The sequence below is a fragment of the Cetorhinus maximus genome, chromosome 19 (genome assembly GCF_964194155.1).
Source record: "Cetorhinus maximus chromosome 19, sCetMax3.hap1.1, whole genome shotgun sequence".
NCBI classification, from domain to species: domain Eukaryota; kingdom Metazoa; phylum Chordata; class Chondrichthyes; order Lamniformes; family Cetorhinidae; genus Cetorhinus; species Cetorhinus maximus.
In genome coordinates, this window is record NC_135897.1 from 46,034,505 (window position 1) to 46,061,075 (window position 26,571).

The window sequence follows — 26,571 nt, forward strand, 5'->3', positions numbered from 1 at the left end:
ATCCAGGTCTTTTTGGACATCGACACTTTCCAATCTCTCACCATTTAAAAAATACTCTGCATTTCTGTTTTTCCTACCAAAGTGGTTAACTTCACGTTTTTTCACATGATATTCCAACTGCCATATTCCTGCCCACTCACTTAGCCTGTCTAAATCCCCTTGAAGCCTGTTTGCATCCTCCTCATAACTCATTTCTACCTAGTTTTGTGTCATCAGCAAACTTGGAAACATTACATTTGGTCCCCAGAACCAAATCATTGATATAGATTGTGAATAGCTGAGGCCCAAGCACTGATCCTTGTGATACCCCAATAGTCAACAGCCTACCAACCTGAGAAATAACCCATTTATTCCTACTCTGTTTTCTGCCCGTTAACCAATTCTCAAACCTGGCAACCTACACCACTGGGTGTATTGCCATGCGCTCTAATTTTACTAACGGACCTTATCGAAAACCTTCTAAAAATCCAAATATATCCACATCCCCCTTATCTGTTCTGCTATTTATATCCTCACAACGCTCCAACAGGTTTGTCAAACATGATTTCCCTTTCATAAATCAATGTTGACTCTGCCCAATCCTACCATTGTTTTCCAAGTGTTCAGTTATCACATCCTTTATTATAGATTTTAGCATTTTCCCTACTGCTGATGTCAGGCTAACAGGTCTGTAGTTCCCTGTCTTCTCTCTTCCTCCGTTCTTACAAACAGTGGGGTTGCATTTTCTGCCTTCCAATATTCAGGAACCATTCCAGAATCTAAGAATTTTGGAAAATGGCCATCAATTCATACACTATCTCTAGTCACCTCTTTCAACACTTCAGGATGTACATCATCAGGTCCAGGGGATTTATCAACTTTCAGTCCCATTAGTTTCTCCAATACTACTTATTTACTAATACTAGTTTCTTTCCGTTCCTCATTCCCTTTAGACCCTTGGTACTCTAGTATTTTTGGGAGGCTTTTTTTTAATCTTCCTCCATGAAGACAGACACAAAGTATTTGTTTGCCTTATCTGACATTTCCCTATTCCCCATTATAAATACTCCTGTCTCTGCCTGCATTGGGCCCACATCTGCCTGTGCTAATCTTTTCCTTTTTGGGTCAAAATCCTGGAACTCCCTCCCTAACAGCACTGTAGCTGTACCTGCACCACATGGACTGCAGCAGTTCAAGAAGGCAATTCACCATCGCCTTTTTAAAGGGCAATCAGGGATGGGCAATAAATGCCCTCTAATTTCCTGATTTATACCTTGCCATTCATTACCATTACTGTTTGGTGGTGAAATGCTGGCCCAGCCAGCAACGCCCACATCCCATGAACGAATAATAAAACCTACAAAAGCTTTTAAAGTCTGTTTTATGTTTCTCACTAGTTCACTCTCACATTCTATTTTTTCTCTCTTTATCAGTTTCTTGGTCCTCTTTTGCTGAATTCTAAAAAGTTTTTGGAAACTTTATAAGCCTCTTCCTTTGATCGAATACAATCTTTAATTACTCTTGTTCGTCACAGTTAGATCACTTTTGCTGTTCGTTTTTTGCCTCAAAGAAATATATATTTGTTGCAAATATATTTATAATTCTTTAAATGCTAGCCATTGCCTGTCTACCACAGTAGAATGTAGTTTCCCAATCTACCACAGACAACTTGCCCCTCATAATTTCAATTGTTTAGATTTAAGATCCTAGTTTCGGATTGATCCACATCACCTTCAAACTTAATGTAAAATCATATTATGGTCAGTCTTTCCTAAAGGCTCCTTTATAACAAGATTATTAATTAGCCCTTTCTCATTGTACAATACTAGATATAAAATAGGCTGTTCCCTAGTTGGTTCCTCAACAAACTGTTCTAGAAAAACATCTTGTAAACAGCGTTAATGGTAATTTGGTTTATCCAGTCTATATACAGATTGAAAAGTCCCTCATGATTACTGTATTGCCCTTGTTACATGCACCTCTAATTTCCTGATTTATACCTTGCCATACATTACCACTACTGTTTGGTGATCTGCAGATAACTACCACCAATGTTTGCTGCCCCTTGCTGTTTCTTAGCTCCACCCAAACTGATTCTACATCTTGATTTTCCAATCCAAGATCTTCTCCACTAGTGTACCGATTTCATCCTTTATTAACAGAGCTACCCCACCTCCTTTCCCTTTTTGCCTATCCGTCCTAAATGTTGAATACCCTTGAACATCCACTTCCCAGCCTTGGTTGCCCTGCTGCCATGCCTTTGTAATGACAATTACATCATACCCATTTACTTCCATTTGTGCCATTAATACATCTACATTGCTGCAAATGCTGCATGCATTCAGGTAGAGTGCCTTTAATTTTGCCTTAACAATTTTCTGTATTTTGATCCTATTTGACGTTGGCCTTTGTTTCCGCTGCCTTCCAATTTTGCTTACTACTTTTCCTCCTACATTACCAGCTTCATTTTTCTCCTATCTGAAATCTCTCTCTGGTTCCCATCCCCTTGCCAAGCTAGTTTAAATCCTCCACAGCTGCACCAGCATATCTCCCAGTGAGGATACTGGTCCCAGTCCTGCTAAGGCATAATATGTCCACCTTGTACAGGTTCCATCCGCTCCAGAACTGGTCCCAGTACCTCAGAAACCTAAAGTCCTCCCTCCTGCACCATCCCTCCAGCCACACATTCATTTGCTGCATCTTCCGATTTCTGTACTCACAAGCACGTGACACTGGGATTAATCCTGAGTTTACTGCCTTTGAAGTCTTACTTGTTAAATCTTTTTCCTAGCTCTCAAATATGCTTTCAGGACCTCATCCCTCTTTCTACCTATGTCATTGGTACCGGTGTGGACCACAACCTCTTATCCTCCCCCATAAGGATGTCCAGCAGCCATTCAATGACTTCCTTGTCCATGGTACCAGCATAGCAACATACCATCCTGGAGTCACATGAACGGCTGCAGAAATGCCTGCCTGTTCCCCTAAATATTCAACACCCTACCACTATTGCTCTTCCACTCTTCTTCCTCCCTTCCTGCACGGTTAAGCCACCCATGGTATCATGGACCTAACTTTGGCTGCACTCCTCCGAGGAACCATCGTCTCCACAGTATCCAAAACAGGAGACTGGTTAGTGAGCAAGGTGGACCCAGGGGGCTCCTGCACTACCTGCCAGGTCCTCCTAGACTGACTAGCAGTGACTCATTATCTTTTTGCCACCATGGTTTTCTCCTGCTGCATCTTTTTCCTCATATTCTGCTTTTGCCTACAGAAAAGCTTGTTCCACCTTCCTGGTAGCATGAGCAAGTGCTGGTAAACTACTCTACCTTTAATGATTTTGCTGTGAGCAAAGGCCCAACTGAGTTCACAGTAACATTTCTAAATATGCACTCCAATTTTATTTTCTAACTAATCAATTCCTTTAGGCTTTGCTTAAAAGAAATTGGAGGATATAAATTATGTTTGGCTTGTAATACTCCAAACTCAGTTCCCTAGCTATTGACTCCATTCCTCTCCCTAGCAACAGTTTGAGATCAAGCCAGTCTGTTCGCTACATTACCTTCGTGTCACATTTGTTCCCATGATGAGCTTCTGACCTCATATACATGCTATCAGTAAGACTGTCTCTTAACCTGCAGTCTGACTACCTTCCTAAATGTACCATCCACGCAGTTTTCAGCCTCGCAGATACACCAGAGTGACTCCAGCCATTGCGCAAGTTCTGAAACTCAGAGCTAAAGTTTCTGCAGCTGGTGACACTTCCTGCACATGTGGTCATCTATGCCACAGGAAGCATTCCAACTTTCCACATATAGTACCTTCCACAAAATGAAATGTCCCAAGGCGCTTCACAAGAGCATTAGAAAACAAATCACGACACTGAGCCACATAAGGAAACATTGGGTCAGATGACCAAAAGCTTGGTCAAAGAGGTAGGTTTTAAGAAGTGTCTAAAGGAGAAAAGCAAGGTAGAGAGAGAGAGGGGTGTAGGGAGGGAATTCCAGAGCTTTGGGGTTAGGTAACTGAAGGCACATCTATCAATAGTGGAGCAATTAAAATCGGGTATATTCAAGGGGCGAGAATTGGAGGAACGCAGATATCTCAGAGGGTTGCGGGGCTGGAAGTGATCACAGGGATAGGGAGGAGCAGGCCTTGGACAGATTTGAAATCAAGGATGAGAATTTTAAAGTCAAGACACTGCTTGACCGGGAACCAATGTAAGCCAACGAGCACAGGGGTGATAGTGGAACAGGACTTGCTGCAAGTTAAGATATGGGCAACTGAGTTTTGAATGATCTCAAGGTTTACATATGGTAGAATGAGACACACTGGCCAGGAGTGCATTGGAATAGTCGAGTCCAGAGGTTACAAAGCCATGAGTGAGGGGCTGAGACAGGGACAACGTCTGGCAATGTTACCCAGGTAGAAATAAGCAGTCTTACTGATAGCATGTATACGAGGTCAGAAGCTCATCATGGGAACAAATGTGACACGAAGGTAATGTAGCAAACAGACTGGCTTGATCTCAAACTGTCGCTAGGGAGAGGAATGGAGTCAATAGCTAGGGAACTGAGTTTGGAGTATTACAAGCCAAACATAATTTATACCCTCCAATTTCTTTTAAGCAAAGCCTAAAGGAATTGATTGTTAGAAAATAAAATTGGAGTGCATATTTAGAAATGTTACTGTGAACTCAGTTGGGCCTTTGCTCACAGCAAAATCATTAAAGGTAGAGAAGTTTACCAGCATTTGCTCATGCTACCAGGAAGGTGGAACAAGCAGAATATGAGGAAAAAGATGCAGCAGGGGAAAACCATGGTAGCAAAAACAGTAAATGCTGGAGACAGCCAGCTGACCAGGCACTATCAGTTAACATTTCAGTTACAGACCCATCAGAACCCAATTCTCCTATGCTTTGTTTTGGAATCTCAGGATTGCAATATGTGTTTTTTGTTTTAAAAGAAGCACAAAATGGCCTCCATTGGACCATCTTAATGCTAATTCTACTGAGGCTACTGTGCAATGGGGAGAACAAAGAGGGAAAATAATTACCTTTCCTAACATCCTTTACAATGCATTCAAATAGGTGAAGTTAAAGAAGAAAAGTTGATCAAGTAGTACAAACATGGCATTTACTTATTTTCAAAAGATACACTATGTGCCCTAGTCCAATTATCCTCTGTCTTCTAATTACAGTTAACCTGAAGACAACATTTGACCTTGACTCATTGGAGGTTAATTTTAACTTTTAGCAGAGGCATAAAATGGGCGGTACCAGATATACCACCCATCATACAACCTGCTTGATTTTCTGTTCCATTGACTTCAATACAAAGTTCGAATTCAGCAGGCCTTTTCAAAAGAGGTGATCAGTTAGGTCTTGTTCATCAGTGGTATGTTATATTCGATCAACGTGCGTGTGCGTTTGCGTGCACACGTGTCTGTATATGTTTGAGTCCCCGTCTTCAAGTACAAAGTTAAGCATACCTTCAAATGTAAGCTAAAACAGTGGGCATGATTGTTGACCATTCATTTATTGACAGTAAATCAGCAAATGCTAGATTGTGCAATGATAATCGCAGTTTGTGGGTTTCTTTTGGAAAGCAGAGAGTCAAAAACAACATATTGAAAAGTTATCAACTTGAATGATTAGTTGCTACCTTAAATTCAGGTAAAATTTACAATTTAAAAACTAAGTTACAAAACATGTAAATAACATCACCATGTTATGAAAATATGTAACAGAAGATTTGTCTATACCTGAAAAGGAGAAAATCTGTGAAGCTTCAGTGCCCCCTTTTGATGGAATTTAGCAAAGCAGCTCGAACAGTAATCCTCTCCACACTCCACACAAACCTTTGGAAAGTATAGAAACATTTTAAGGTGAGACTAGCTGAAATGCACATTGTCTTTTAAATCAGAGACATTTCTCTGTCTCCAAACATATATATTTACCTTTAAAGCACAGATGCAGTCAAAAATCAAATGAAACTTAGCTGCTTTAGGGCTGGTTTTACAAAATCAAAACTCCCAGTGGGGACCTTTAAATCACTGGGAGCACATGTTGGGAATCACGAGCACGCTCATGATTTTCCACACATTATACTGAATGGATAGAAAATTATGGTAAATACATATGATTTCATGATGTGCATTCCCAGCAGGCAAGGCTTCTCCCTAACAGCAGTTTCATAAAATTAGCTCTTATACACATTGATTTTTGAAAAACATCAAGCTAATGCAACAGCACTGTGGAAAACATTAAATATACAAGTAACACTACGCGAACACAACATTATCTGCATTCAGTAGAATGCTGCACAGAACAAATACAATCTCTTAAGCAAAGAAGCTGTAAAATACCATTCTTAACTGCTGCATAACAAGATACAAACTACAATGAATCAGATGAAATGTTAAGAAATTCTGCCTTGAATAGGCAGGTATCAAAATTCTGAAACGGGATAATGGGCAAATTACGCTGAAAATTCTGCCCATCTCCCCATTGGCAGGTTATTCCCCAAGAACCTCATTACTATATTTTGAAACAAAATAGAGTGTAAAACAAGTGATTTCATGACCCAAGGAATGCTGCAAACTTATGCAATGTTTCTTTTTTTTTTAAATTCCTCTTCATGCATGAAAATTAAAGTTTGAAAAAAATCAAACTAGCACCATTTATGTACATTACACAGCACATTTTAGAAAACACAAAAGAAGTTTTTAAATTTTAATGCAAATAATTTTGATGCCATAAATATACTTTCAAAGATGAGCCTAAAAGTTTAGCTGCAAAATGACAGCCTGCTCAGAACTGGAATAAATTCTGGAAATTTGAGTGAGCTGCATTTTTGCCTATGAGTAGCAAATGATATTGTGCAGATGACTGAAACGTGACATAAACAAAAATGGGGCCATTCTGACAAGATAAAATTGTGTTCAAGTCAATAAGTCAGAACTTCGTTAATGTTTATGCTAAAAAATCTGCATAATTACACACTTACACCAATGTTTAAGCACAAGTTTTCATGAAATTCTAGGCAATGTCAGACAAGAACTTCTCAGTCTGATATCAGCTGGACAGGTACGTGATGCATACCCAAACATTATAAGCACTAACCCTATTATAGAATGTAGTCTTATTACAAGATTTTGAACAAGAAACTCCCACTGGGATGCAAAATATTGTACTACATGAGGATATAAAGGATTGAAGCAGTTTTAAAGGAGTATGCATTATCATAATGCCAGATTTAGCTCAGTTGTAGCACTCTTGCCTGAGTCAAAAGGGTGTGGGATTTAGGCACCACATCATGACTCGAACACATAATTCAGGCTGACACTTCTTTGCCATATTGAGGGAGAGCTGCATTATTGGAGGTGCTGTCTTTCAGAAGAGATGTTACACCATCTTCCCAAACGGGGGTAAAAATCAATAGCACTATTTGAAGGGCAGGGAGAGTTCTACTGCTGTTCTGGAAAATCTTTATCACCTAACCAGCATCACTAAATTATCTGGTCACATCTTATTGCAGAATGTGTAGAATCTTGCTGTGCAGAAACTGATTGGCACATTTTGCAATGGTGGCTACAATTCAAAAATATTTAATTGTCTGTGACAGGCTTTGGAACATCCTGATGTCACAAAAGCTACTACTTAAATGCCAGTTCTTTTTTCCTTTCTGCAACAGAGTCCATGATAAGGAATATCTGGCTATCTGTAGGAGGACAGAAAGCTCCCACATTTACACATACAGCAGTGAACATGTTGAAAGAAGATAGAGAAGGAAGGCCTAGTTGACACAGGCACTGACAGCAGAAACTGATTGTAAGGGAATGGAACCTGTGGTAGTGCCAAACACAACAGCAGCGTGATGTCTGTATTGGCAGTGGGCTACAGGTCCTGGTGCAGCCTGTGGCATAAGTTAGCAACAAGCTTCCTTTGTAAAGTAACACTACTACAAGCATCCTTCCTCTAACAACTGCAAATAGTCTTTGTTTGTAGTGTTACAACCACATGAGGAGGTGTGAAATTACTCCCCTATTCTCTCACTCTAAGTTTGACCGTAACAGGGTTTTTGTGTGAATTGAGAGAGAATGTGCTTTGCCAATTCTGTAGGAGTCCCACTATTTATGCTTTCAGATTGTAAAGAATTAGTCATACAGGTTTTCTTAGGTTAAACAGAAAAACAAGTTTATTGAAACTATTTCCCGAATTTTAAAAAAAAGTCTCACACATTCGTCTAGAGACACACACAGCAGTACAAGGTGGCAGAGTAAGAGGATAGGCTTATATGATTTTTACAGTTCATAACAGAAAAACAGGAGTATACAGTTAGCTGTTTCTTGGCTGGTCTCAAATCTATGTTTCTATGTTGTGGCCATTTTGTTCAGTTGTTTTCCTGTGTGTAGTTGTACGGAGCAGATTACCACATTTTATTCTCAAAGGTCTCGGTTTGGCAGTAGATTTCTCTTCTCAGGAGGGTTACTTTGCAAAGCCAAGCGCAATACTTCAGAGACCGAGAGCAAGGGGGCACATAGCTTTAGACCTGTGTTCAGTCCAGCATTGTCTTTTGTTCTCTCTCTCTTTCTTGGTAAGCAGCCCCTAAAAGTATCTTGCTAGGTGTATATTCCAGAGAAATTCTATTAGTTCATGTCTGCTGCAGTTATTGTTTCAAAACAGGTATTATATTTTGATGTCTTATCTGAGAAACATTTGAAAAGTCTCAGGATGAAACCAATAAGGGAATGGGGTCTTTCACATCCCTAAAGTGTTGTGTCTATTTTTTTCATCGCACTTTGTGGAATGAGAGATTGTGTGGATTGCCACAGTCTGGACAGTTTTCCATTGTCTGTAGTGATTGTCTCAGTGTTTTTTTAAACCCAGGCAGGGGAAAAAGAAATAGAAACTGTATCTTTAAAAAGTGCATTCTCGTAATAATATAGACTGCTGTGGGGATTACCAACCAGCAGTTGGAGGAAATGTGCTTCCAGCTCTGGCCTGCTGTTACAACTGGGTGAGGAGGAGTGAGTTGGCCCTCCTTTTATTCAGCCATCTCAGTTGGTCACAACAAAGGCTTTAAAATTTATTTTCCTCATAAATGCCTTTTCCACTCCAAATATAGTTATTTGTCAATAAGGAGCAATTCAAACCAGGTTTTCTTGAGTCAAAGAAAGAGTAAGTTTATTGGTTACTAAACCCAAGAAAAATAAAGACACACACACACAATGATACGTGATAACGTTGAGCAAGCGTCCCAACGTCATCGCGCAGTCTCATGATATTTCGTTCAGCGGGCACACAGCCGACTCCAACAATTGAAAGGCCTATTAAGGCCATTAAAGGTAATCAAATTCAAATTTACGCTGCCCATCCAACTTAACGGTTGGTGGGCAGGCGAAAAGGCCAAGCGGCCTTTACATTTTTTAGGAAACCTCATCCACAGGCGGGATGAGGTTTCCTAAAGCAAATAAACATCAAATAAAAATTTTATTTTTGAATTAAAAACATGTCCCAGCACAAGAGACAGAATCACATGAGGGAGTTTTATAACAATTTTATTTCCTTTATTTTATTTTGAAACAGCACATCATCTCCCAGACGCAGCACCATGCCTCAGAGAGGCTGAAGCGCTCTTTTGTGTGCAAAGATTGTGCTAGACCCGCTTGCCCTCCTCCCCCCACCCGCACAGGCAGCGCTGAGCACTGCTGCTCGCGTTCCACGCTGGGCAGGCCTTAATTGGCCCACCATTGTAAAATTGCAGTGCGGAGCCCATCGCAGGCGGCGGGTGACTTCCCTACCGCCCCCAAGCACAAAATCCTGCCCTAGAAGTAAGAAAGTTAGAGTTGAATAAAATGTTAAAAAAATCTTACGATCAAGTCCTTTGTTTGCCTTTGAGGCCTAGATTGTTGAAAGTCATGGCCGTTTGAAGTTAATTGGTTTCTTGTAAAATTCCGGAATTGATTTAGTTCCGGTCTGCACTTTGTTGAAGACACTCTTTTAGCTTAAGAGCTAGAGAGATATCTTTACTGCTTTTTTCCCAAAAGTGTTTTCAGATGACTACAATGTTTCTTTCTCCTCCTTCTGATTCTGCTTGGCAGACCAGTTTTTAAAACTCTTGTCTGTATATTCCCAGAAAAGGAATTCAATTAGCATGTCTTGCAGTCATTGTCGCAGTCCAAGTAATCCCATTTTTTGATCTTTTCATCTCCGAAACCTTTGACACATTTCAAGATTGAAATCAACAGGAGACGGAATTATTTCATCTTCCACAGCGGGTTTTGAATGTCTGATGAGTATCTGACTGGTTAGCAGTTCCTATTGCCTTAATAGAATTACATCTGATCAAAGTCCAGCACTGTGCACTTTTAATGCATTCCTTTCAAGAGGGTCCCTGCTTGAAGTGGACCTCAACACTCCCAACCCCCACCCCAGGTGTGAAATTCCATGCAACCAATTTGCAGAGCAATTCCTATAGAAACTTTCCAGAGAAGTGGTCAACTTACAGACCAATAACTTACAGACATTAGCTAACCCATGGCTACCATTTTCTAATCAGTGTCTTTCCTTGTATTTTTTTAAAAAACAAATCTTCTTGAAACAGGTCAATATGTCTATGGTTAGCAGGTGAAGTTGTAGGTAAATCTCAGTCACAGTTTCCTGTCGTCATGACACAACCCAGGCATCCCTCAGTTGTTCTCTTCTTCCGAAAAGCAAAGGTGCAGTGAAATTTCCAATGGAAAATACATTATTCCATGTCTGATGTTGGAGGAAAATAGCAGCCTCATAGCAAATGGCAGAAGCACAGATGTGAAAGCAGTTGATGATAAAAAAAGTAAAAATACTCCAAAATGAATCTAAAATAATCTCCGTTAAACTCTTTAAATTCTTATCTGCCTTTTTCAGATCATCCAGCAACTGAAATGCCTGTTTATACAGGTGAGAAAAGTAATCAAAGACCGGAAAGACGACATTTCATAATTTGCCTCATTTCCACAGAACAGCCTAAAACTGGACAAATTAACCACCAGAAATAATTCCAGAAATAGTACTAACAAAAAAGTGGGCAAAGATCTAGCATCACAGCAGTTCATTCTCGTTTCACGATTGGAGAGGCACAAATCATCATATTCCATTGGAAATATCCAGGCTAAGTACTCACCATCAGGCACATGCCAGAGTGCACATAGGAAGTCTTGTGGCACACTGGGTAGTTTCCCTGCCTCTGAGACAGAAGCTCTGGGTTCTGAATCCCACCCAAGTCTTGACAGACAAGGAAGGTGTGTTTATAACATGGCCAAGCAAGTTCAATGTCAACCTGCAAATCCTTTCCACACAGGCCAATGGCAGGTAGTGAGAGCAGATGAGATTCCATGCCAACCGTGTGATGGAAAGAATGTTGGCACTTCTACCATCACGATCCATAGCTCTGGGCGACAACATGCTTAAATGTTAAAATTGGGCACAATGCCAGTGGCACCTACCCACCCCTGCTGAAATTTTATCAGCAGGAAGGCATTGGGTGGCCTGCTCACCTATCAATTTAAGGGTTTCCTCCTGCCACCACTGGGGTTTTAACCAAAGCAGAGAGGGAGGAAAGCCAGCGCTGTGTCCAGTAAAGGTGAGGCTGAAGTACCACCTTTTTGAGCCCCAGTTCCAATTGGGAAGTCCCTCACCTCAAAAAAAAAGGTATTCCTCCTACCCCTCCGCACTGTCCACCCCAGTCTCCAAAACCCTTTGCCAGGGTTTGCCAAGCTGGCCCCAGGGAGACCCCAGATTTGCCTTCAAGTCTGACTTCATCAGAGCTCATTTCTCTGTGGGACTCCCAGCAGGGGCCATTACTCCTGGTGGTGCTACTGGAAACCAGAGAGCTGTCAGCCATTTGATTAGCTGGCAGCTCTCAGAGGTGGGGTTTCCTCCCTGAAGGTAGAGAGGAAGTCCCTCCCCAAGCCAATTAACACCCCAACAGCCGTTACATATCCACAGGCTTGCCAGTCAAGTGGGGCCAGCCTCGTCTCAATTTTTACATTGGGAGGTGCCCCAGAATAAAACCGAATTCATATGTCACCTTTAGTGACATTGCCCTACAGGTATCAATTTATGATCAGTAATAGAGGTAACAAGATTGGTAAATTCCTAAGTTATATAATGGGTTCATAGCACACAAACCTGGGAAAGGTGCTCTATACATATGTTTGTGCACAGGGTGGATTAAATGTAAGTGTGAACCAGCAAATAAGGTCACAGCAGGGAAAAATAGTAAAAAGGCAAAATTAAGGGCTCCTTATCTGATTGCATGCAGCATTTGTAACAAGATGGATGAACTGATAGCACAAATAGAAATAAATGAGTGTGATATGATAGCCATTACAGAGACAGTTGTAAAGTGACCATGGCTGGACCTGAATATTCGTGGGTATTTGACATTTTGGAAGGCTAGGAAGAAAGGAAACAGAGGTGGAAGTAGCTCTATTAATCAAAGATGAGATCAGTACAGTAATTTTTCTTATTCATATGGCTGGGGAGGCAGTTTTAGTTCGATGTTGAAGTTAACAATCCATTCAACAGCTTCAGCTGATGCAGTGTGAATGGTTGCGATGCCACTGGGAATGGATCTCCCAGAGAATTATAAACCATATAACCATATAAACCTCATAAACCATCAGTTTGGTCCTATGGGTCAGCTTGATGTTATTCCATGCGCATTTTGAGTGTCGGCCAAAGGTGACAGCTGCTTTTCCAATGCATGTATCAAGTTTTGCATCAAGGGACAAATCGTCTGTCATCACTTCTAGCAGGATGCTATTTATGTTATTGAGTCAGAGATGCAACATCTTGCCCCATGAGCACAGTTTTCTTGGTGCTACAGTCAGGGAGAACAAGTCACCGGTATTGGAGAGATGATTAACGTAGCTGAGTTGCCATGTGGGCAACTAGCACAGCACCATCAGTGAAAGGAATTTTCTGATCAGTTCTCTGATGTGTTTTTGATTTTGTTTTCAGTTTTGATAGATTATGGAGCTTGCTGTCTGACCTATTAAAAAATGAGTCCTTCCTTATCTACAGGGAAAGCAAAGGTGAGAAGCACGGAGAAGATGCGAAACAGATTGCGGGCTAGCACATTGGCCTGTTTCACTCCACTCTTCACTCTGAGGAGATGGTAGCAGGACATTGTATTACGATTTTCTAAATCAAGCAGAGTCAATGGGAGATGGTGGTGTACTGGTAAAGTCACTAGGCTAGTGATCCAGAGGCCCAGGCTAATGCTCTGGGGACATGGGTACAAATCCCACCACAGCAGCTGATGAAATTTAAATTCAGTTCATAAAACCTGGAATTGAAAGCTAGTCAGTGATGTCCTTTAAGGAAGTAAATCTGCCATCATTACCTGGTCTGGCCTACATGCAACTCCAGATGCACAGTAACATTGTTGACTCTTAACTGCCCTCTGAAATTGCCTAGCAAGTCAGTCAGTTCAAGGGCAATTAGGCATGTGCAACACATGCTGGTTTTGCCAATGACGCTGACAATCCATCAAATTTAAAAAAAGATGGTTTTGTGAAAGGGAAAGCATGTTTAACAAATTCATTAGAGTTCTTTCAGAATGTAACAAGCAGGGTGGATAAAGGGGAACCAGTAAATGTAGTGTATTTGGATTTCCAAAAGGCATTTGATTAGGTGCCAGATAGAAGGTTACTACACGAGAGTTCTTGGTGATAGGGATGAAATATTAGCATAGATAGGAGGTTTGGTTAGCAAGGTTAACAAGAAGCAGAAAGCAGGGATAAATGGGTCATTTTCAGGTTGGGAAACTGTAACTAGTGGAGTGCCACAGGGATCAGTGCTCGGGCTTCAACTGTTTACGATCTACATTAACGACTTGTTACGATCTCCATAGAGATCATTAACATTTAAGAGAAGTTCAAACACCTAGTGATTAACTGAAAGGTTTCATGTCTTAAAACCAAAACAAACTTTATATAAAAAGATAAACAAAGCAAGCATTACTGACTTACAGTATTAGCCCAGTTCCCATTTTACTACCTAATTTCATCCAAGAGTTTTCATGTACAAGGTCTTGAGGGTTCATTCACTTCTCCATTTGGAATCAAACCAAGTATACTACAGCCCTGTGGAATTAACTTTGATTTCTACTCAGTGTTCTAACTATTCTCTGAGGTACGAGATTTCATGGGGATCTTTCCTATAGCTTTTGGCTAAGCGATCCTCCAACTTACCTTTTTTTATTTGTTCCTGGGATGTGGGCGTCACTGGCTAGGCCAGCATTTATTGCCCATCCCTAATTGCACTTGTTCAGGAGGCATTTAAGAGTCAACACGTTGCTTTGGATCTGGAGTCACGTGTAGTCCAGACAGGTAGGGACAGCAGATTTTCTTCCCGAAAGGACATTAGTGAGCCAGATGGGTTTTTACGACAATCGACAATGGTTTCATGGTCATCATCAGACTTTTAATTCCAGATTTTTGTTGAATTCAAATTTCACCATCTGCCAGGATGGCCCGGGTCCCCAGATCATTACCCTGGGTCTCTGGAACACTAGTCCAGTGACAATACTACTATGCCACCACCTCCCTAATGACTGTGGACTTCTCCACTCAAGCTTGGGCCTCACTGCATTTAAAAGAATCAGGTCAGCCCTGGTTCTAATAGCCTCTATACGCCTTGTCCTGACTTTGGACAGACACAGACTGCTTTCTCCCAGTCTGCTCCAAGAGCTGATTTACAGCTCCTCTCTCACTCTGCCTGTTCCCAAGCTGAATTGCTGACTGCCTGCTTGAGTGTGCAAACACAGTGACAAATTAAAACAAAGGAACCTTTCCAACTCTCATCTCCATGGCATACTTGGGAAGGCTCCAAATAAAAAATAAAAATGCCTTATACCTTCAAAACAACCCACATTTGATTGTGACCCACATGAATACTTTATATTATTCTCAATAATAATTATTATTATTAGTACAGGATGCCACAATTGAGTTTTGGACGAGTTGCTGGATCAGGATTTCCTCTGCTTGCGTTTTCTCCTTGCTTCATGTGAGGAAACCATGAGCAGGTCGTGTCTATACTCACAGGGGTTTTGAGGAATAGGAGGTGATCTTACTGAAACGTATAAGATTTTGAGAGGGCTTGAGAGGGTAGATGCTTAGAAGGTGTTCCCTCTCGTGGGGGAATCTAGAACTTGGGCCACACAGTTTCAAAATAAGGGGTCTCCCATTTAAAACTGAGAGGAGGAGAAATTTCTTCTCAAAGGATTGTTAGCCTTTGGAATTCTTTACTCCAGAGAGCAGTAGAGTATGGGTAATTGAATACATTTAAGGCTGAATTGGACAGATTTTTGATCGACAAGGGAGTCAAGTGTTATGGGGAACAGGGAAGAAAGCAGAGTTAAGGTCACAGTCAGATTAGCCATGGTCTTACTAAATGGCTAAGCAGGCTCGATAGGCCACATGGCCTACTCCTGCTCCTATTTCTTTTGATCTTATGAAACGCTGGTTAAATTCAAATGATAGAAAAGAACTGCTTGGCTGACAACTCTTTGGTAACATTAAAAAGGGTAAACTTATTGTTTACTTTGCACAATCAGCAATATTCTTGGGTATCTGTGGTCTCAAACGACTTAATTCAATTCAATTTGTGCAACTTCACAGGCGAGTTATAGCACACATTTCCCATTAATGGGAAACCTCAAATTAGTTCATAACTCATTGCTCTTTGCAAAACTTGCTGCTCTTTTCAATTATCTGATATTCTCATTCTGACTATAAACCAGGTTAGATTATACATAAAAAAAAGATTAAAACAATATTTAAAATATTAAATGTTATGCCAGAATATTATTAAGCAGCAAGGGTTCTGGAAATTGCAGATCCCACCTAATATACAGGAACAGGCTTTCAAAAGGATAACAAATACATTTTTAAAGCAAAATTGCTAATTAAAGAAATAATAGTTTGTTTAGATTTCAAACTAATTTTGATCAACAAGCTCACCTGTTTCTTTACAAACAGCAGAACTTGTGCAAGCGATTTTAAAGCATATATCTAAGAACTTATCTGTTCTTCCTATTAATAAACTAAAATGTCACATCGCAATCTAGGGCAAGTCAGGGCAAGCAAGTCATCAGTTTCCATGTTTCCACTGATATAGCAACTGTTTTGTCAAAAAATTTAAAGCACAGGTTTTATTTGACAATGTAACTCTTGGCTTACTTACCAGCACAGGACTTCTGATCTCACACTGCCCACATAATTTCCCCTTAACCTTTGGCCTTGCAGTTCCACAAACTGGCGTACTGGTGAATACACATTTCGGAGGCTCTGAAATAAGCACAATGAGAAGCCATTTTATATGCTTGTAACTTGCATAAACATAAGTTAAATAAAAAACAAGAGCTATACTTTCACGAAGAGAAAAGCAAAATACTGCAAATGCTAGAAATCTGAAACAAAAACAGAAAATGCTGGAAAAACTCAGCAGGTCGAACAGCATCTGTGGAGCAAAAAAAACAGAGTGTTAACGCTTTGAATCTGTATGACTAAGAGTCATACGGACTCGAAACATTAACTCTGTTTTATTCTCCACAGATGTTGTTAGACCTGTTGAGTTTTACCAGCATTTTCTGTTTTTGTGTGAGCCATACCTTCACGTTGGTCTTTCAGTATTCTGATTTTTGTCTTTCCAGAAGTTACCTGTGACACAGAATAAATGCAATTTTAAAAGCGTTACCTTGCAAAAGAACAGAAACGGACACCAGTGAATAGGTATATCCATATGCATTTATGTACAGCTATCTGGCCATATGAATATAAAGAGTGCAAATGCCATACCTGGAAGAAAAAGCTGGTTGGTGCAAAGGTCTACTTATATGCTAGTCAAATAAATTAACTGGAAATTGCTCAAACATTTTTTCAAATCTGCTAGGCATTCACTTTTTAAAACTAATAGACCTATTCTTTGAGTAGAATTGTACAAACCTTTTGAGACCCACCCAGATTGCCCCCATTTTTATCCAAAGCCACCAATTTTGATTGTGTTTCTCCACTGCCTCGTCCAGTAGCAGGCATGACATTCAATGCATATCTTGTTCCAATGATCTGATACTCTGCTATCCTATCATCAAGACAACATCCCAATTCTGAAATTAGCTAAAGCTACAGTTGTAAGGCTTGGATATCACATCGCAGGAATCATATCATGAATATCTCTGGCAGATGTTTGAGATTAAGCTTTGAAAATTAGCAATGGTCAGGAGAAATCTGATGCTTTTTCTACCACACAGCATATTTCTCTAAGAATTTCTCAACGAAAACTGGAATTATTTCAGACATTTTGAGGTAGTCAACCCGGTTCTGCATGCAGTATAAGCTCAATTGTTGTATTTTATAGTACCTTGCCTTTATTTTAACTTCTGTGTATTACTTTATCTTTGGAAATCTGCAGAATACACGGTTAAATTTTACCTCAAGGAGGTCCACCCCTGAGATTGAAAGTGGGTCCCGAGCCCATACAAACAGACAGGGCTGTGTAGGCAATTTTACCAGCGGTGGCCAATCGAGAGGCCACCTCCAGAACTGCCATCAAATTGACGATGAGAGCCTCAGAGATGCCAGCCCAATCAGAGGGCCGGCACTCAGCACAACACCAATAGAGATGGCTGCTGCTGAGGCTGCAGGGAGAAGGAAAAGGCGCCTCAACACGGAGGTGCTCTGAAAGGACAGGTAAGAAATCTTTTCAATGTGCCAGGATCTGACAGACAATCAGAGGAGTGAACCCTTTAGCAGTAGAGTCAGAACCACAATGGCAGCCATAAGGGCCAAGAGACCCCACCATAGGCCCTGGAGTGGCCAGAAAGAAAGATCACCCCCAAAATGCCACTGGGAGGCTGCCTCAATGTACCTGGCATTCTCCCCACATGGCAGAGGGCCATGTGCACACCTGTAAAAGGCCAGCAGGGGTGTAAAGTGGTTGTTAATTGAATTAACTGGCAGCCTGCTTCCAGACAGCAGATGGCCAAGCCACTGCCCTTAGTGTTTCTGTGAATATCCTGTGGCGGCAGGAAGCTATTGGGGTTCCCTCCTAACACCTTTTGGACACCATTTTACAAGCTTTCCCACCTCCCAGCCGGTCTCAAGAGGATTAATAAAATTTCAGCCATAGTTTTAGCTGGTAGGTGGTGATGTGATATTTTCCAACTGCAGAAAAGAGAAATCACATCTCTTTTTTTAAGAAAAGATCCAATGCAAACTGGATGATTGTGTAGGTTTTGAAATAAGCTCTGAAGTAAAAACTATTCAATTTACTTTTGACTTCAGAAAGCAAGAGAGAGAGCCTATTTAATCTTGTCTGTTTACACTGTTACTTTTTGAAGTGCAGCACCTTTCTCTTGCCACTCCCCCACCACACCTGCAACAACTGTTGAGCAGAAAATAGTAGAGGCAGCATAAACAATTTTTGTGATATTAATCTAGAAACATATCCAAACCATATTCTGCTGACATTTTATCCAAAAGTTACATCAGGACACTTAACGGAAGGCATTTCTGGAAAGGTGTATGATCAACAGGGTTAGCAATTTATATGAAATGTTGGTTAGTCTCCATCACCACCTTTCCAGGAGATGCAAAATGCTAAACTGCAGCAACATCTCTCCCCAGGAAACTTCCGCCACCCCTCTCCCCATCTGCTTTTTTTTGTCTCGTTAGTATATTTAGAAGCATGTTTACCCACTATATTTTCCCCACACATGCTTCCCACTTTGCCCACCACATAGCCTGTTTCCTGAAGTCTCTCCTCCTAAACAAGCCAACTCCCAGGAGCATTCTCTGGCTGCCTTCTAACCTACTTGCCTAACTGATCTCCAAGATCACCCTTTTCCCCATGCTCATCTATCCATACAAATTAAGCCTTGTGTCATCAAACTTATCTATTCTTTTTTCTTACTGGCTCACAAACACACCTGCCCTATTTCCATGTCCCCCTCAAGCTTCAAGGCACCCATCTCATCCTCAGATCTCTCTCATTTCTTCTTCTCCAAAACTAATAAACCAATAGTACTGTTACAATACAATAAAAGCATATAAAGTAATTAATAAAAATAATAAAAGCTTATTTTCCAGCTTAGTGTTTGGAAACAGAATTTTAGTTTTCCTTAAAAACATTAGGGTGGGAGAGGAATAAGGGAAAAAGTAAAGGGGTGGATGGAAGAAGCAATATGGTGGAGCTGAGAAGGGTGTTGCATTTGGGCAATAGTAGTGGTGGGGAAGAATATGAGGAAGGGATTGAAGCAAATGTAAATACAGCACAAGTGCTGTAACTATCATCTATGCCTGAAATTATAGAAAAAAATACTAAAAAAAATGAGCTAGCACTGGTATAGACATCTTTGGCTAAAAGGGCTCCTATTTCTATGAAACTTCCCAACAAGGCAATCTCAGTGCCAGTTATTACAATTCTTCAATTGAATTTCAAACATTGCATCAAATGTTAAAGAAACAGGTGAAGGTACTAATGCACAACAGCCTCAAATGATAGAAATGCTTCCCAAATAATTTTATTCCTCTTTTAATCTGAAACTGCTCCTTACCTTTTGATTATCATTTTTGTTATTCCTCAGCACTTCCTGTGCATGATTTACAAGGCTCCCCATGTGTCCAGATTTCCAATGATATGGTCCTGAACGCCTAAAATAACCAAAATGGAAAACAAAATCATAGCACACCGATTAAAAGCTACAATGATTCAAAGCCCAGTACCTATTTTATAGTGCAGATTATCAGGACATCCACAGTGAGGTAGCCAATCCCTACTACTGGGTGATACTGAGAAGAAACAGGAGGCTAAATGTTCAATTCCTGCACACTGACAGCTGCAGCAAGAAACAACTTTATAGCAATCTATTAGCATCTATCATGCCTTCACACTGCTCAAAAATGACTATAAATAAGAAGGGAACTTTATAAGTGCAAGAAGAAAAAAAATGCAGCAAATTATAAGGAAATTAAAAGTTGCATTAGAATCAGTATGTTGATCCTGAACCAACAAGTTTTTATAGGTGGTTAGTATTGCAAATACAGGGCGTACTCACAAATTTTATAAGAACTTAAATTAATTAAAGATAGTCCTCAAATTTGAAGGGATAATTCATATGAACATGGTATTTTTTGGCTCAGACATCCATTCTGGAGCCAAATTGCATAATATGTAATATGAACAGAAAATGCAGGAAAACTTAGCAAGTCTAGCAGCATCGGTGGAAAGAGAAACAGAGTTAACATATTGAGAACGTACGACTTCTTCAGAGCAGAAGAGGGGTAGAAATGGGATGGGTGTTATATTGTTGAAGAGGGAGTGGAGCAGGTGGAGCAAAGTAGGAAGTCAGGGACAGGTGGGAGCTCAAGAAAGATTGACAAAGATGTCACGGACACAAGACAAAAAAACATAGGGGAGAATTTTCTCCGTCGGGTGCGCCGGTCAGGAGCGAGCGCGATCGCCACCTGCGATCGGCTGCAAGCCGCCATTTTATATGGGTGGGTCAATTAATGCCCACCCAATGTGACGCGCACCCAGTAGCACTCAGCGCCAGCTGTGGGGGCGGGGGGAGGAGGGAGAGTCAGGGCTTGCGCTCATTCGCGCGAAAGAGCACAGAAATCTCCCGAGGCACGAAGCTGCCTCAGGGTAATTAAATTCAGAATGGAAGTTTTTAATAAAGAAAAATTATTTAGACATGTCCCCTCATGTGATGGTGGCACATGAGCTGAGGCACGTTTATGAAATATGGAAAAAATATTTATTTAATTATTAAACCTTTCATGAAACCTCATCCCGCCCGTGGATGAAGTTTCACGAAAAACACGAAGGCTGCTTGGGCTCTTCACCTGTCTGCCAGCCTTAAGGTCGGACAGGCAGCCCTGTTAATTATGTAAATTGTTTTTTTAAATGGCCTTGACAGGCCTTTGACAGTTCGGCGGGCGCGCAGCTGCTTCCAGCACGCACCTGGCAAACGAAGGTCAGAATGACAAGCGGTGATGTCGGGACACATGCCCAACCTCACCACACGTCATTTTACGCATCGGCGTGCAGGGCCCACCGCTGCACGCCAAAGAGAAAACTCTGCCCATAAACTCTTTCCTCCACCCTTTTTTAAAAAATCTATTTTTTCCCCAGCGCTCGCTCCACAGGCCATCAATCAATTGTTCTTATGTTTTGTTTTCACTGAATGCTGACCCTTGTATTGCTATTAACACATTCTATCTTAACTTTACGCCACCATTAACAACTGCCTTAGTCTTTAACACCACCATTAACACTCCCTTTATCTTGTGTTAATAACATCTTTGTCAATCTCTCCTGAGCTCCCACCTATCCCTGGCCTTCTATCTTGCTCCACCCCCTCTTAAATAGTATAAAATTCATCACATTTCTACCTCCCTTCAGCTCTGAAGAAGAGTCATACGGACTTGAAATGTTAAGCTATTTCTCTCTCCACAGATGCTGCCAGACCTGCTGAGTTTTTCCAGCGTTTGCTGTTTTTATTTCAGATTTTCAGCATCCGTAGAATTTTGCTTTTATGCATAAAATGTAACATCATCTTGAATGGTGCCATTTGTTGCAGCAATAAGAAGTCATCATTAATGCAATGAGTTCAATGTACAGTTTTATTTCAGAGATAGGGGAAGAAACCTCGAAGCTGCTGAATTTAACAGCATATGCTACCTCAAAAAAGGGGTGACCAATGAGTCAAAACAAAATCTGAAATATCCTGAATCTTAAACTTTTTAAAAAATATCCCCAACACATATGCCAAGGTAAGTTTTATTTTGAGATTTTCATCTTGAAGCAAAATTTCTGCACTCCTCTAATTCCAGTCTTTCCGGCATCCCTGATTTCTAGTGTTTCACCATTAGCATTCAGCTACCTAGGGTCCAAGTTCCGAAATTCCCTTCCTAAAGCTTTCCTCCTCTCTATCCTCTTAAGCCACTCCTTAAAACCTATCTCTGACTAAGATTTTGGTCACCTGTCCCAATATCTCTTTTTGTGGCTCACATCAAATTTTGCCTGCTATGGGATGTTTTTCTTACATTGAAGATGCTATATAAATGCAAATTGCTGCAATTGTCATTGAAACTCTGTCCACCTAGTTAACAGCTTTAAAAAAGATTATGCGAAGTAGTAACTCATAACACTTACTCCCTTTCCTCCTTTTCCTTACTCATGGCTTGTCGAAGCTGCTGCAATCTCTGTTCCATCACATCACTATCTAGTTCTAGTTGCACAGTTTCTAATCGTAGCTCCCGAAGATTTCTAGAGAAAAAAAAAATTAAGACTTAATATTATATATGTGGGAAACTCAATCCATAGTAACCTGACAAAGATAACCAACTAGTAATATATATAGCCTTCCAGTCCTGCTTCTTACTGAACTTTTGGAATCAGTCCAATATTCAATACTATGAAACATCATTAAGTGACAAATCCAAACTCAAATACTGAGCCATTCCTTTTAGAACTTAAGAATTCCAAAACATTGTCTATTTCCACCTATCAATAAGTGCAATTATTAAGGAAAATATTTTAAAATGTATATATATTCCAATGGCTTACTGACAAATCTAATATTCAATGTATTTCTGAACATCCAACTGGAAATGTGCCTCCAACATGATTTCTTCATCATACATGTACATAACATTCTACATGCAATCCTGCTAACATTTGGTATCTATTTCTGTTTTGACATTTTTTAGCTTTTCGGAAGAACAAAGTTCACAATTTTTAAAATCAGTACCCTTCTACAATTTTGTCAATGTTTGTATACTCTTAACTGGTTGGGACCTGGAAAAATGTGCCAGAAGGAACCAGAGGTAAGTAACACTGTTAAAGAACATTGAGGTGTAACAATTCTCATACTTTAAAGGAATTGTTTGCAATAAATCAATAAAATATAAAATAAAGAACATTATATCAATTAAACTGATTATGACTGTTTATACCTGTCGAATAGCTTTGTTTGTTGATACATGAACACCTAAACTCTTTGCTTCTCCACAGTTCCTAGTTTCTCAGCAAAAACAAAACATTTCAATTTGTCTTTCATAGATCCAACAGATGATCTCACACTTTCCCCACAGTGAAGGACATTTGCAAGCTTGGCCCACTCCTTTAATCTACATCCTAGTCGTGCTAAGAGCTACTAATTAACCCTCATTGGCCTAAGTCTCCAAGATAAACCATGCATTCAGCTGAGCATTTCATAATATTAACCATCTTAAGAAAAACTTGTAAAGTAGTACCGTATAGTATCTGTATTATATGTTGTTACAAAACTTTGGAGTAGGAAAAAGTATTGATTTCTATTTTCTATACATTCACTACGTGTTCCGGCTGCAAACATATCAGCAAACAGCTATGTAGCTGATAACAAAGCAAGCTAAAAAAAAAAGTCCAGTTATCAAACTTCCATGATACATATATTGGTATGCATTTTGAAACAAATTCTTAAATACTAAACTAGCAAGCCCATATTAATCATAGCTTAACAAGTCCGCACCTTAAGGATATTTTAACATTTGTAAAATCAATCCCATCAATTTTTTTTTGTGACTGCACATAATAGAGCTTGGAAAACAATAAACGTGTGTCAAAAATATTGAAAGCTTGAGTGGATGCCTGAGATGGCTACACATAAAAATATTTTATACTATGTATTATAAAATCCAACATTGCAAACTTCCATCTGATTTGCAATAAAAATGAAAAATAGTGATTATTTACAATGATGTTAGCTTGGAGTAGAACTTATCACCTCTGAATGCCACTTTTAAAAATTAGCTGCCGATCAAGGATTTGCATCAGGCTTTAATTGCCAACACAGATTGAAAGCACCACATAAGTTAGGCTTGCAATAGTACCAGGTTCAGAAATTAAACTATAGGTACAGTACCTCAAATTTGGCTATCCAAAAATTGCCCACGTCTGAAAACCAAACACTTCTTGTAATAAGTGAGCCATGTAAGAATATCCCGTGGAGACAAGTGCATAAATAAAAATTTAATAATTTCAGCATTCAGCTCCCAAAAGATGTGTATTATTCTGCTACTTTTAGTTAATTAATTAACCACAAACCCACAGTAGAAGGTAAAATTCCAAGTGTTCTCTCTGGCCAGTAGTAGAATGAAGAACAAAATGAAGGTTTCCATGCAATATCACGGGTCTGTCATTTCCCATGCTCCAAGTGGTTGAAGCGACCCTAACCCCATCTGACCCAACTCGTCCCAACCCAACCTGAACCTGAGTAACAACATGGTGCCAGTCTCGCCATTGGTGCCAGTCTCACCATTGGTGCCCAGCTGCTGTATCGCTGGTGAGGAAGAAGAAACTGCTGCACAGCATTTTGTTACTGATAGGCAAGCAGCACCTATAACCACCCATGGAAACTATATCTTACATAGCCTTTAAAACGAAAAGCAAAATAGCAGAGGGAAACAGCCAAATTCTAGGACCAAACAAGATTCATAAGGTAGGGATAAGCACATAGGAGCAGACATATTGTTACATGCATGAGCCTGAAGCCTGCCATCACCTTGCCTCCAAAAAATCGGCAAGACCCAAAATCTGGCTTAGACTCAGTCCCAAGGTTGCCAGTTTTGTGACCTTGTATTAAATGCATTTAATTCAGATCATGATCTAAAGTTGAGAAGTTAGCAAGCACTATGCTCATCACTAAAAATACATGAGAAGATCAGAATCTGTTTCAATTTTATCCTCCATAAAAATTCTACTTCATATCCATAAAAATTTTACATTTGCAAAAATTTTATGTTTATCCAAAATGATTTTATTTCATTTACCTTGCTTTTAACTTAACAGATGTGCCAGGTTTGTTGCCTGGGATCACAACAAAATCATTCGGATTCATGGTTCTGTGATTGTGACAATTCAAAGTCAAGAAATATCAGCTGTTACACCACAGTGCAAGAATGGAGATTTCTGAAAGAACAAAGGATTAATCTGTTACATCTGTAAAATGTAAAGAGTAGTTAAGCCACTGGGTAATAACCAAATCACATTCAGTATGATGGAACAGCACAGCAATACAAAAGAGAGCTAAATGCAACATCATGGAAGCAGTGCAGCACTGTGGTATATTCTAATTTTCTAGGGGATGAAGCAAGGACATGTGGGTTTGTCTCCACAATTTCTCACAGATAAACCCTGGTCTCAACCAGACAGTTAGCCAATTTACCCATCAAGGCAATTATGGATGTTACAGAGATTAATTAGAATTTATAGAAGTTGATAGCAAACAAAACAGTATTGGCAATGATAGGTTAATTATTAAATTTTTTTTTTGTTTGGGGCATTGCTGAACCATTACAGTTACCAGAATAGAGATCAACATTTCCAGCAAGTGTTATTCTATAATACCAAGACTAAAGGCCACCACAGGATAAAATGTACAATGAATGGGTCCAATTATTCACTATATTAATAGCAGAGAGGCAGACTTGAGTTAAATTGCAGAGGATTATAAGGTCAGGTTCACAAATTTTAAAGTTGGAGGACACATTATTAAAGCTAAGAATAATCTCCACCTTTGGATGTTATATAATGGGAAGGATGATAAAGCTTTGCAGAGCATTGAAAGGATTAGTAAAATGATGCTGGAGTGCAGAGAAACTGGGATTTGTTCACCAGAACAAAAGAAAATGAGAGGAGATTTAATAGAAATGCTCAAAATTCTAAATAGGTTTTGAGAAGGTTAAATAGATAAAGCATTATCTTAACTAGTCAGCAGACATGAGCACTTGCACTCTGCGGCAATGGGCTTGATCCAAGAAGTGTTATTTTAGTGTACATTAACTAAGTAAATTGTCCTTTCATAGAAACATAATTGAAGAATTTTCATACTTCATACATGTTTCCATACTTCACAGGAAAAAATGATTGGAGAAAAATAACTTGTAGAAAAAACAAACTTGCATAAAAATGAAGAGAAGCAAAACTTTTGCTTCATCACCAATTAAATACTTCTAAAGTGCTGTCACTAATTCTTTTTGATGAACATGGTGATCAGTATGTGCACAGCAAGGACCCAAAAACAGTAATTAGAAAAACGATCAGTTAATCCATTTTGATGGAACAAGGTGAGGGATAAACATAGGCTAGAATATTTGAAGAACTTCCTGCCCTTCTGGATAGCACCTTGGACATTCAAATAGACAGACTGGGCCTTGGTTTAACATCCCATCTAAAAGACAACACCTCCAGCAATGTAGATCACCCTCAGTACTAGGCATTAATCTACGTTATATGCTCAATGCTGGCCTTGCGAGTGATGCCCACATCCCACAAAAGAATTGAAAAGACCACAGTTGAACTTAAATCTATGACCTCCTAACTCATGTGCAAGAGCACTACCAAATATTCAAATCTTATTACACAGTTCCAATCAGGAGCCAATTTCCTGTTAGATGAAGAGCAAGATATCAGGGGTGATTTGTTTCAAAGCTATGCCCTAAATTGCATAGCTTTAACATGAATCATATCTCTCAAATAAATAACTTCTGTGT

At 39.8% G+C, this 26,571-nt stretch overlaps 1 protein-coding gene across 1 annotated transcript in view; it reads right to left on the reverse strand.

Annotated features, from left to right (window-relative positions):
* The window catches only part of zbbx (zinc finger, B-box domain containing), a 145,048-nt gene that overhangs the window by 109,270 nt on the left and 9,207 nt on the right, over window positions 1-26,571 (reverse strand). The window contains exons 2-7 of the mRNA XM_078564540.1: window positions 24,850-24,988; window positions 22,190-22,303; window positions 19,587-19,683; window positions 16,644-16,692; window positions 16,217-16,320; window positions 5,743-5,838 (exon numbers count right to left, since the gene is read on the reverse strand). Coding sequence (XP_078420666.1) covers window positions 5,743-5,838; window positions 16,217-16,320; window positions 16,644-16,692; window positions 19,587-19,683; window positions 22,190-22,303; window positions 24,850-24,917 — 528 coding nt within the window. The 5' untranslated portion in view covers window positions 24,918-24,988. The remainder of the gene's footprint in view (window positions 1-5,742; window positions 5,839-16,216; window positions 16,321-16,643; window positions 16,693-19,586; window positions 19,684-22,189; window positions 22,304-24,849; window positions 24,989-26,571) is intronic.